At 50.0% G+C, this 12,107-nt stretch overlaps 1 protein-coding gene across 7 annotated transcripts in view; it reads left to right on the top strand.

Moving 5' to 3' along the window:
* The window catches only part of ADAR (adenosine deaminase RNA specific), a 52,963-nt gene extending 42,581 nt beyond the window's left edge, over positions 1-10,382 (top strand). For 6 of the 7 annotated variants that reach the window (XM_055401760.2, XM_055401759.2, XM_055401754.2 and 3 more), the window contains 9 exons: positions 1,948-2,173; positions 2,430-2,601; positions 2,894-2,987; positions 3,582-3,704; positions 4,002-4,135; positions 5,982-6,164; positions 6,636-6,748; positions 7,317-7,444; positions 7,608-10,382. In XM_055401760.2, coding sequence (XP_055257735.1) covers positions 1,948-2,173; positions 2,430-2,601; positions 2,894-2,987; positions 3,582-3,704; positions 4,002-4,135; positions 5,982-6,164; positions 6,636-6,748; positions 7,317-7,444; positions 7,608-7,845 — 1,411 coding nt within the window. In that variant the 3' untranslated portion in view covers positions 7,846-10,382. The remainder of the gene's footprint in view (positions 1-1,947; positions 2,174-2,429; positions 2,602-2,893; positions 2,988-3,581; positions 3,705-4,001; positions 4,136-5,981; positions 6,165-6,635; positions 6,749-7,316; positions 7,445-7,607) is intronic. The other variant, XM_055401755.2, reaches the window with a different exon arrangement.
* The last annotated feature ends 1,725 nt before the right edge of the window (positions 10,383-12,107 follow it).

Genomic DNA, 12,107 nt, shown 5'->3' with positions numbered 1-12,107 from the left:
CAATCCCATGGACTGCAGCATCCCAGGCTTCTCTGTCCTCCACTGTCTCCTGGAGTTTGCTCACTTTCATGTCCATTGGATCGATGATGCTATCTAACCATCTCATCTTCTGCTGCCCGCTTCTCCTTTTGCCTTCAATCTTGTTTTCATGTGTACATATATAGGTATGTGTATATGTATGTATGTGTATCTCTTTGTGCCTAAGAGTTCATATTCTTTTCAAACACAGAGAACACTTATGAAATTCTCCTGGATCCCTCAGGTCAAGATTCCACACAGTTTGGCCCCATCCCCTCTCTTCAACATCTCTTCATGCCTGTGTGCTTTTCCTTCATAAGCTTTAGTCCACCCACTGGCTTGCACAAACCAGTTGGCATCATCAAAGAAAGGAGCAAAAGCATTCAGATGCTTATGACAAGCAAGTAATAGTGAGAAGCTCAGCGTAGTTGACCAGAAAGATGGATTCCTTTCACTGCCTTGAGCTGACTGATAAATCCTGATACTGAAACCTTTGTTATATGCAGTTAGATTATCCAAAAAGCTGGGTTTCCCTAAAGCAGGTTGCTGCTACTGCTGCTGAGTCACTTCAGTCGTGTCCGACTCTGTGTGACCCCATAGACGGAAGCCCACCAGGCTCCCCTGTCCCTGGGATTGTCCAGGCAAGAACACTGGAGTGGGTTGCCATTTCCTTCTCCAATGTGTGAAAGTGAAGTCGCTCAGTCATGTCTGACTCGTAGCGACCCCACGGACTGCAGCCTACCAGGCTCCTCCATCCATGGGATTTTCTAGGCAATAGTACTGGAGTGGCTTGCCATTGCCTTCTCCGAAAGCAGGTTAGGATCTGGTTAAAAGCTGGGATTCTTGAAACCTTGCCTGGTAGCTTCCCAAGCTGTTTTGCTCCATCACTTCCTTCCCTCTGTGTGTGTGGAGATGCTTAGCCAGGAAGGGAGGGAAACCACAGGCCACTCCCATCCCTGCCTGGCAGCACTGCCTGCCTCCCTTCACTACCTGTTCCCTCCCCCTTAGTTATCGTGAGGCCTCCAGGAATCTAAAGTGAAAGTGTAGTCGCTCAGTTGTGTCCACTCTTTGTGATCCCATGGACTGTAGCCCGCCAGGTTCCTCTGTCCATGGGATTCTCCAGGCAAGAATCCTGGAGTGGGTTGCCATTTCCTTCTCCAGGGTATCTTTCAGACCCAAGGATCGAACTCAGATCTCCCGCATTGTGGGCAGACTGTTTACTGTCTGAGCCACCAGGGTATCCCCCAGGAATCTAAAAGTAACTCCTAATAAAGGTGCGGTTCCCTGAGCTAAAGCCAGCCTTGCTCTCAGATCTCTCCAGGTTAAGTCCTCTTGAGCTAATCAGGACATGCATGAGGAAATGGAATCGGGTACTTAAAAAATCAGAGCATTAGAAACAGTGATTGAAGCGGGAAGAAAGTTACTCCCATCTCGTTTCTGCTTAAGTCAAAAAGGAAGTCCACATGTGGTGCTAGTATTTCGTTAAAGCCTCTCTAATACTTACTAAATTTCCTTTATGATAAAGATAGGCTTAGAGCCTTTGCAAGCCATAGTGTCTCGTCAGAATTTAATAACTTGATTTTATCCTGTTTATTTATAACCACCTTCCGTGTATGGCAAGTGATCCTGATTTTTCATTTACAGTAGGGATACAAAGTGTCCTTTTAAAATGTATTTACATTAAAAAGAGTCAATTTAGAGAAAAATATTAAGTAAGTAATACTCAGGTGATACCTGGATATAGCGGAAACCACACTATGATTCAGGAATATTCAAAGTCTGGGAAGTGGTGCCTTAGAAACAGAGCTGTCAGGAGTGATGAGGCCAGATGTCAGCCAGTCTGGCCTCCCCTTGAGCAAAACCAGCCCTTTTCTGGAGCAGCTGTCGGGGTCAGGTACTTGTCTTTATTCCCTGCTTCTCATCCCCAAGGTTCGTTTACCAAGCGAAAGTTGGGGGTCGCTGGTTCCCAGCCGTCTGCGCACACAGCAAGAAGCAAGGCAAGCAGGAAGCTGCAGATGCGGCCCTCCGCGTTTTGATTGGGGAGGACGAGAAGGCAGAGCGCATGGGTTTCACAGAGGTAACCCCAGTGACAGGGGCCAGTCTCAGAAGAACTATGCTCCTCCTCTCAAGGTCCCCAGAAGCAAAGCGAAAGACAGTTAAGCCGTCTACTTTTGGTGCTATCTTTTTTTGGGGGTCCTGCTAACTCCTGTCTGGGTGGAGTCAGCTCTTAACTTGCTGTCATGTGAACTGTCCCTCGGTTTTAATATTAGCCTCCACAGAGCTGGGATGCTAGTGCCAGAGGGGGAAAGATGACCCACAGGTCGAGTAGTCCTCGACCTCCCCGCACAGTCTGAAACATGGTGGACGCAGGCGAGGCTCTGTGGCCCTGACACAGCCTCCTGTCCCCACAGCTTCCTCTCACGGGCAGCACCTTCCACGACCAGATAGCCATGCTGAGTCACCGGTGCTTCAATGCCCTCACCAACAGTTTCCAGCCCTCCTTACTCGGCCGCAAGATCCTGGCTGCCATCATCATGAAGAAAGACTCTGACGACCTCGGTGTTGTGGTCAGCCTGGGGACAGGTAAGTGGGCTCTGAAATGTGTCCCCCCAGCTCCCCATGCCCTGTGGTGACTGCACACACCTCCTTATGCTCCTCTGTGGGTGAATTTAAGGCAGAAGACTCAGCTTATATTTTTAGCTACAGTTTATTCAGAGCAAGGAATGAATTCTCATATTTAGGAAAAAGAATACAGGAGTCAGGATTGATAAATTGAGGCTATTTGTACCTTCAGGCTTTAAGAACCAGCAGCCTATATCCTATTCATCATTGTTTTCCTTTGGAAATTTCACATTTGCTTTAAATGCCTTTCCAGGGAATCGCTGCGTGAAAGGAGATTCTCTGAGCCTAAAGGGGGAAACTGTCAACGACTGTCATGCAGAAATCATCTCCCGGAGAGGCTTCATCAGGTGAGCAGGGCCACGGGGCGTCGGGGCTCCGACACCAGCTCACAGGCAGGCCCTCAGCCTTGCCGTGTCCGCCTTTGAACTTCTTAATCAGTCCTTCGGTGACATGGCTACATCCCTCTCCTCGGCCTGCTGTTGAAGAGCGCTGTCTTTTCCCACTAACTCCACTTCAAGCCCCTTTTAAAAAACACATGATGACCTCTTGATCTTCAGTGCTATGGGGATGAGGAGGCCTTCCGTCTCCATTTGAGGACCTGCAAACAAACCCACCGTCCTGCCAGCTTTCCTCTCCAGTTCATCTTTAATTTGTGAAGGGAAAGAAGCCACAGCCTCCTGCAGTTCTTGAATCAATTTGTTCTGCCCTAAAATCCCTGTCGCTGCCAGAGCAAGAAACTCTTGGCAGAATTGTAACTGACCTGAAAGGCTAACTTAACTGTAAGAAATGCTACCCATGAAGAGTTTCTACCACTCTTTCAACCTGAGAAACCGTGAAAGGTCTGCACCGTTAAGGCTTTTCCTTACTTGGGATCAGATTATAGAAGCAACCACTGTTCCCAGAATCAAAGCTGTCTTCTTAACCAGACTTTCTTCTTTTAGGTTTCTCTACAGCGAGTTAATGAAATACAACCCCCAGACGGCGAAGGATAGTATATTTGAACCTGCTAAAGGGGGAGAAAAGCTTCAAATAAAAAAGAGCGTGTCATTCCACCTCTATATCAGGTCTGTACAGTCTCTGTTGCCACTAAAGCTGGCCTGCTGGCCTTCCGGGGCTGGGTGTCTGAATGGTCTCCTCGTCCGTAATTCAGAGCTTGTTCAGTGGGCCATGCTTGACTCCTGTTTGAGGTCCACATCCCAGTGTGGAATGACACACTTCTGCCCACTCCAGTAGCCCTTGATAGGCTTCAGAGAAAAAAAAACAAACCATTGTTTCTGCCACACGGAGCTGTTCCTGAGCCCCGGGCAGCTGAAGAGGTCCATGCGCACGGGTGGGTGTTGACAGCCACCCCTGCCTTGCAGCACGGCCCCATGTGGGGATGGCGCCCTCTTTGACAAGTCCTGCAGCGACCGAGCCCTGGAGAACACAGACTCCCGCCACTACCCTGTCTTCGAGAATCCCAAACAGGGCAAGCTCCGCACCAAGGTAGAGAATGGTGAGTGACACGCCCTCCATCTCCCACAGAGAGGCTTTGCAAAGCCCCAGGCCCGTCACAGGGCCAGGGCACAGCTGCAGGGTTTCTGCCGTCAGTGGGTGGGATACCAGGGTCTGTCTCCAGGGAGAGGGAAGAGGTAGGTTGGGGAAGATCTATGGGAAGATCCATTTTGAATCAGTCAGCTGGGGGGATCTCCAGTCCAATAGGAGGCAGAGGTACCCATCGAGAGCTCAGAGAGAGAGGTGGCTGTAAATCAAAGTTGGGGAGTTCTTCTCCTACAGTAGATCTTTATGGCCATGGAAAGGGATGGGATCACCTCAGGGAAGGTTGGAGAAAATGGAAAGAAAACAAGCCTGAGGCGCTGACAGGAGGACTCCGCGCCCCCGCCTCCCCTCCTGCCTAGTTGGCTGCTGAGTCTGCACCTCGTCTGCCAGCTCCTCCGTCTCTTCTGTCTCCCATGTCTCCTCACCGTCTCCTCACGGCCACTCCATGCCCTTCAGGCCATCCTTCTGCAGTCATCAGAGTGACCCTCAAACAGATGTCTTGTTGCCTCCCTGCTCAAAACCCTGAAGTCTAAACACAGAGCTCCCGTATGACCTGGCAGTTCACTCCTAGGAACATGCCCAAGAGAAATGAAAATACACCCACACAGAAGCTAACACAGACCAGCTACCCCTTCTCTCGGCATTGCCCCTCTTGGGGCTGAGGAGGCTCCAGGCTGCCGCATCATTACTGCATTTGCTGCTCTGGCCCTGCGCTTTTCAGCCCTAAAGCGTCTGCTTTTTTTCCTCTCATTGTTTTCCCCCTGCAGTCTCCCATTATGGAGACCCTGGGAGAAAAAACTAATACAGAACGTTCATAGCAGCAATGTTCATAATAGCCCAAAAGTAGAGACAGCCCCAGTGTCCATCTGTGGATGACTGGATAAACAAAATGAAGCATATCCATACAATGGGGTATATCATTTGGTACCTGCCACAACACGAGGGGACCTGAGAAACAGTGTTAAGAAGGGAAAGAAGCCAGTCACGATAGATTTTGTATTACATGGCTCCCACGTTTTCATTTACTTGAAATGTCTAGAATAGGAAAATCCATAAAGAAGGAAAGTAAATTAGGGGCTGGCTGGGCCAGGGGTGGAAGGGGCTGGAGGGAAAGGGGGCGTGACTGCTAATGGATAGGAGGGTTCCTTGGAGGGTGATGAAATGTTCTCACATTGATTGTGGTGATGGCTGCACAAGTCTGTGAATACACTGAAAATTATTATATACTCTAAATGGGTAGATTGTATCTCATTAAAGTGCACTAAAAGCGAAAAGCCCACTGCCCTGTTGTGGTTTCCCACTACATGAAAGCAAACCCTACCACGTCAGCCATACTGGTTCTTTGTCAGGTCCCTCAACAGCTCAACCCTCTGCTGCCTCAGGGCCTTTGCTTTTGCTGACCTCTGTGTTTGAAACACTCTTTCTCAGCTGTTTCTCCTCTTCCTTCGTGTCTCAGCCCCCCGACAATCCTGTCCCAGGAGATTCCCTGACCTGTCTGTTATAGCTCCCTCAAACCATCTACAATTGTTAATGTGTGTACTGGCTTTCTTGTTTAGTGTCTGTTCCCTTTCTGCTCCCTGACTCCCATAAACCCTCTAGGAATGCAAGGGTCTGATTTGGTTTTTCTCACCATTGCTTCCCAGCACCAGGCCTAGTGCCCAGCACAAAGTAGCTGCTGTGAAATATTCAAAGAACAAATGGTTGAGAAGCCTCTGGCCCAAGTCTAAGGAGCAGAAAATGCCACACCAGGGAGGGGCCTGGTCCAGCGGCCCTTGCAGGTCTAACCCAAGTCTCTCATCCAGGGGAAGGCACGATCCCAGTGGAGTCCAGTGACATTGTGCCCACATGGGATGGCATTCGGCTGGGGGAGAGACTCCGCACCATGTCCTGCAGCGACAAAATCCTGCGCTGGAATGTGCTGGGCCTGCAGGGGGCACTGTTGACCCACTTCCTGCAACCTGTGTATCTCAAATCCGTCACTCTGGGTAAGGACCTGTCTTGGGAGCTGGAACCGGACTGTCATCCTGGTTCCCAGATCCCAGCAAACCGCACACTTCGTTGCCACGTGTTAACATGAATGTCCCCTTTCAAAGTGTGCTCGATTCAGTGCTTAGTAATTGATTCTGAGTGTCCCGTCTGCTGTAATGGGAAAATTGGTTTAGGCAGCAGTCTCAGTAACGACATGCCAGCCAAGTCTTGCAAGGTGAGTTAGAGAAACACAGCAGCTTAAAACTGCAGCGTCTTAGTGCCCTTGCCCTCTCAGCGCTTGGCCGTACCTGGAACCTTATCTATTGTGCTTAACTGATGATCCCTGTGTATCCTGGGCAGCCGCAGTCAGCAGGTGCTCCCTGCCTAGGGAGCTGATGCTCTTGTCTGTGCCCTCCCCCTCCCCACATGCCTCTGTTGCTTCATGGCACTGGGGATAATTAGATGTGTGCGTTTCTTTTTGTGCCCAGGTTACCTGTTCAGCCAGGGGCACCTGACCCGTGCCATTTGCTGTCGTGTGACAAGAGATGGAAGTGCATTTGAGGATGGACTCCGACATCCCTTTATTGTTAACCACCCCAAGGTGCGATAAGCCAATCCCATTTTCCCTTGATGTTTTCTCCTTTTCAAGTAATCCTGTCAGCAGAGCAGAAATGTACAGTGTGGGCAAGGGGAGCCTTAGTTGGTTTTCCTCAAACTTAGCCTTCCCTCCTTTTGAATGCTAAGGGCCTGCCTTCTTTGGGGGCTTCCCCAATGGCTAAGATAGGAAAGAATCTGCCTGTAAAGCAGGAGACCTGGGCTTGATCCGTGGGTTGGGAAGATCCCCTGGAGGAGGAAATGCAACCCACTCCAGTATTCTTGCCTGGAGAATTCCATGAACAGAGGAGCCTGGCAGGCTGCAATCCATGGGGTCACAAAGAGTTGGATATGACTGAGCAATTAACACTTTCACTTTTTTCCTTCTTTTAGTTTGGAATTCATTTGAATTGAGGTGGGTTTAGTACATCTGAGTCTTAGCCAAACAGAATCATAAACAAGGGGGAAAGATTGTGACCCCGTCTTCCCTCTTTCCTGTGAGTCTTGAGTCCCTGCTTCAGAAGTTTTTCCCTGAAAGTTTCCATCTTCCTCCCCCTTGCTCCTGGAATTCCTAGGTGGGCCGAGTCAGCGTATACGATTCCAAAAGGCAGTCTGGGAAGACTAAGGAGACAAGTGTCAACTGGTGTTTGGCTGATGGCTATGACCTAGAAATCCTAGATGGGACCAGAGGCACCGTGGATGGGTAAGGAGCTGCGGGAGCACAGCCACACAGCCAGGCGTGCTAGCCAGACTGCCAAGGGGCGTCACCTTGTCCAACACCAGAGTTTAAAAGCTGCCCCCTCCCCACCCCCAGTGCCTCCACTTGTTCCACTCCAGGTGAATAATGAGTTCTTTTGTTTCCCCAGGCCACGGAACGAATTGTCCCGGGTCTCCAAAAAGAACATTTTCCTTCTATTTAAGAAGCTCTGCTCCTTCCGATACCGCAGAGATCTACTTAGACTCTCCTATGGTGAGGCCAAGAAAGCTGCCCGTGACTATGAGATAGCCAAGAACTACTTCAAAAAATGTCTGAAGGACATGGGCTATGGGAACTGGATAAGCAAGCCCCAGGAGGAGAAGAATTTTTACCTCTGCCCAGTGTAGTGTGACCCAGTGACGGACAGGTTGGGTGTTTCACACTGGGTGCGAGAGAGAGGTCGTAGCATTCCTTCTCACGTGGGTCAAGGGGTTTGGGTTTTATTTTCCTTTTTTTTTTAAAAAAAAAAATGGAACCACGGTTGGTGACTCTGGGAACTTTGGGTTCCTGTCCTTCCACTTCTCTTTGGGAATACCAGGCTGGGTCTCACCATCCCCCCTCTTTTTTCCCCAGCAGAGAGACAGAGACCGCAGGGCAGAGGAGGGTTCTTCCTTCTTGCCGCCATGTCCTCTTCCGGTCTACTTCCGGTTTTTTTCTGTTTCCTTTCCCTTTGTGTTTGCTACACTGACCTCTTGTGGTCTCGATTAGGTTCCAGTCAACCGTGTGCATCATGCCAGGGACAGAGGATTTTTCATTTGTGAATTCTGAGGCCCCTCTGCTTCCCGTCTTCCCCTTCTGAGATTCCTTCCTCGTGATTGTTAGTTTTTCCTTTTCCTCCAAGAGGGTAAAGCCGTGAACTTAAAGAATCTGGTGAAACATTTCTAAGGGCCGGAGTCGAATGCTGCAGTCAGCTTGTTACTGGTGCCAAGCGTGATGAGAACCTGCAGATTATGCTCCGTGATCTTGCACTTTAGCCGGCTTGGGGGGGGCCCAGCAGCAGGGGAGGCCGCTGCCGGGGAGGTGCATCCCTTCCCCAGGCGGCAAGGGCTGGGACCAGCCAGATGGGGCTAATGGAATTGCCTGAGCACTGGAGGAGGCCTGCCCTCCAGGGGTAACACAGACCACTTCCCTGGTAGGCAGACACACCTTGGAATGTTGCCAAGCTCCCAGCTGCTCCTCCTCCTAAAGCATTCCTAGGAATTTGTCCTGCTGACGGGGGAAGTAATGCTGTAGACCCCGACCAATTGGTAGGAAGAAACCCAGGGTAAATCCTAGAGGGTAAATCGTCTCTGCTCAGATAATCATGACTTAGCAGGAATAAGGCAAAAAATCATGTTGGGTCAGACCACTGTTCCCCGCAGCATATTTCTCATGATGGTGACACCAAGGGAAGGTGACTAATTCATGGTAAATGGGGAGTTTTAGAAAGAATGCCATAAATGTTGATCCTCAACAGCTACAGATAACTTGTAATTGCACAGATTTGAAGTTCAGATGTCATTTTCCGTTGATTAACCGAGTGCTTTTGTTTTGCCTAATAGCTTCAGAAGGTTGTCTGCGGGCGGGTCACAGACCCGAGGTCTCCTGCCTGCTAGGGAATCTTTCTAGGGTTGACCTTGAGCAGTAATTCCAAGTGAAAGGGTAGGTTGTCCTAAAACTCTGTGAGGTGGGACTCAGGGTCTCCACTTCAAGCTAGCACAGCCTCCTGTGGTCAGAGCCTTCGTCTCTCTGTGGAGTCTGGCTCCGGGCCTAAGGCAGCCAGGTGTGCTCCCGAAAAGTACAGAGGCTCTGCCCTCTCCAGACCTGAGCCTGCCTCATTCTCTCTGGACAGTTCTTCTGTCACCTGTGAACATGCCAAACCAGTGCCCTCAGCTGATTTTCCATCCTCCCCACACCCTGCAAACTGCTGACTAGTTAACCCTTGTCTGTCCCACCCTGCCAACAGTGGGTACACCAGGTCTGCACAGTTATTGTCGTGGCTGCTGTGCCCTCTGTACTTTTGACCAAAGTGAGAAAACGTTAAGTCTTTCAAATACACTTAAGGATGTTTCTGCAGAACACCAAAGTGTCCCATGGAACTAGAAGGGAAGCAGCGCCTGTCTTCTGAGGTGGCAGGGGCCTACCCCTCGGTCCTGAGAATCTTCCAATGGCACATGAGATCAGTCCCGCCCCAGGAGGCAGCTCAGCTCTCTGGTTCTTTGGGCTGGAGAGCATCACCTACTCACTCCTTGGCATGTCCAGCCCCTCTGGGCATTAGAACCTCCACAGAGCTCAGTCTCAGCCACCTCTTCTCAGCTGGGAGCCCGGGCTCTCTCAACCAGTCAGAGCCCCTGCTTGCCCCAAGATCTTGTCTAGCGAACTTACAGTATTCAGTTTCTGCTGTAGGGGGAGAGCAAGGCTTCCCTGTACCCGTGCGTCCTCTGGATACAAGCCTGTATTGGGCCCTGCACGGCCGCCCCCACCCCGGCGCCCCACCGACCTCCCTCAGAAGAGGCAAACTCCCACCTGCCTAAAGTGTCTGCTTCACTTTTTTGTCCATTCTTTGTTTTTGATAAGCAAGACCTCCTCCCCAGCTTTTTTTTTTAATGATCTTTGTAGTTGATTTGTCTGAACTGTGGCTATTGTGCATTCTTTGAATAATCACATGTAAAAAAATTTGTCGCTGCTTCAAGCTATTTCCTTTACTCACGTTGAAAGGATTTTGCTGGCTTTTGGGGTCTCGGTAGTGACTCCCAAGAGCAGAGTGGAGAAGAGCCCAAGCGTAGACTTGGGGGCCACAATGGGTGCAGTCAGTTTTATGATTCTGCTTTTATGTGTCCTTTGGTATAAGTGACTAACGATATACATTCCTCACAAATAAAAAAAAAAAAGAATCTGAATTTTTAGAAAGCCTCGAGTCTTGGTTTTCTGGGGGATAAGAAAATGGAGAACAGAGGGAGCTGTGGTCTTGGGATTTCCAGCAACAGCAGTAGCTGGGACTGGCTCAGAACCTGGGGAACGGGTCCCCCTCAGCCAGCAGAGAGGAGCCATCTCAAAGGTGAGCTTTTGTCTGGTCCATGGTGGGTGCATCAGACAACCTTTACTTACTTCCCCAGTTCCACACCCCAACCTTCCCCAGCAGAGCCCTCCATCAAGTATCTTGTCCCCAGACACACACTGCATGAGATTTCAAGGCCCAGAGTAGGAAAGTGTCCCTTGAGACAGCATCACAGACCACAGATGCAACTCCAGGGGTTCCTACAGCCCTCCACCCCCACCTGTTTGCCTGCTGGGAGGTGCTGGTTGTAGCCTGGACAGACCTGACTTGGCTACTGTCTTAGGAGACAGGCCATTTGCTTTTTACTTTATAGATGGCAGCTAGAGTATTTCTCTGTCTTGATTTCAGAAAGGAAACACCATTTTCCACATTGCCGTTGGGTCAGGATGTGTGCAAGTCTCTTTGACCTTGTAAAACTACCATACCAGAGGATAGGAAATACCTGACAGTGAGGCCTTCTAAGTCACAGTGAAACCTCCTCTTCATTGACTATACAGATGGAACAACTGAGGCCAGGAGGGCCAGCGATATGTTTTGGGGACATTAACCTAGGGCCAGAACTCTGCACGGGTGTCACTCACAATCTGTTGAAACAGTCGGGCGAGCTGAACAGATTGTACAGACAGTGAAGGACAGTGTCTCTGCCTGCTGTGTGGCCTGGAGCCTCAACACCTCTGTCCTCTCTGGTCTCAGGCATCTGGTCCCACCTAGAGGGAGATGTATCCAGGCCTTTAAGGAAATGAACCATTTTCTTCATACCTAAGGTGAGTGCAGGATGTAAGACTGTCCCCCAGCTCCCAGCTCCAGATAGGCTGGAAGGTAAGGCTGCCCCCTGAGAACACAAGAGGGATTTCCTTCAGCATTTTGGTTGCTGTTCACCCAGCATTTCATCTCAATCCTCCATTTAATATGGCTTTCAGGATGCGGGCCCGGGTCAAACCCATGTTCCAGGAGCAGATGTGCCTTCCACACAACCATATCTATCTCCAGGAGACCGGGCCTCACCTCTGCCCTATCCTCCAGGGCCTCTTTTCTACAAAGGACCTCCCCAGGAGGTATTTCTGGGCTCTGTCTACTCCAGGCCAAGCCTTATCTTTTCCATCTGATGAATGGACTTGTCAGGCCACCCATCACAATCATTGGTTACCACTGACCTTTTCTTTAGATTTTTTTTAATGTCTTTAACCTCTCATGGATCCAATTTCCCCAGTATTCTCCCTTTACCTCTTATTTACCAACCCTGGCCCGTGAGGATCTCCCCACCCCCACTCTCAAAGATTACAGAGAAGACATCTTTGGAAACAACTTTCTTTATGAGAATCTTGAGTTCCTATTGAGTGGCCTGGAGTGGGCTAGACCAGTGCAAATGTTCCAGGAGCAGATGGCGTGGCCAAGGCCAGTGTCGGGGGAAACGGGGACACAGCAGGTGGGTGAGGTGTCCTAATGATTCCTAGATCAACAGTCCCATAGGAACCACGTGACTGTCAAACTGACCTCTGAGACTTGTTGGGATGAATACTGAAAGGTGGCTGTTTGTCTAGTCTTGAGTGGGCAACTGGCCAGCATGAGTTG

The sequence above is a fragment of the Moschus berezovskii genome, chromosome 4 (assembly GCF_049115385.1).
Source record: "Moschus berezovskii isolate FMDL1 chromosome 4, NW_MosBer_1.0, whole genome shotgun sequence".
Taxonomy (NCBI): domain Eukaryota; kingdom Metazoa; phylum Chordata; class Mammalia; order Artiodactyla; family Moschidae; genus Moschus; species Moschus berezovskii.
The sequence above is the reverse complement of the archived record's forward strand: the minus strand, read 5'-3'. Positions and strand labels throughout refer to the sequence as shown.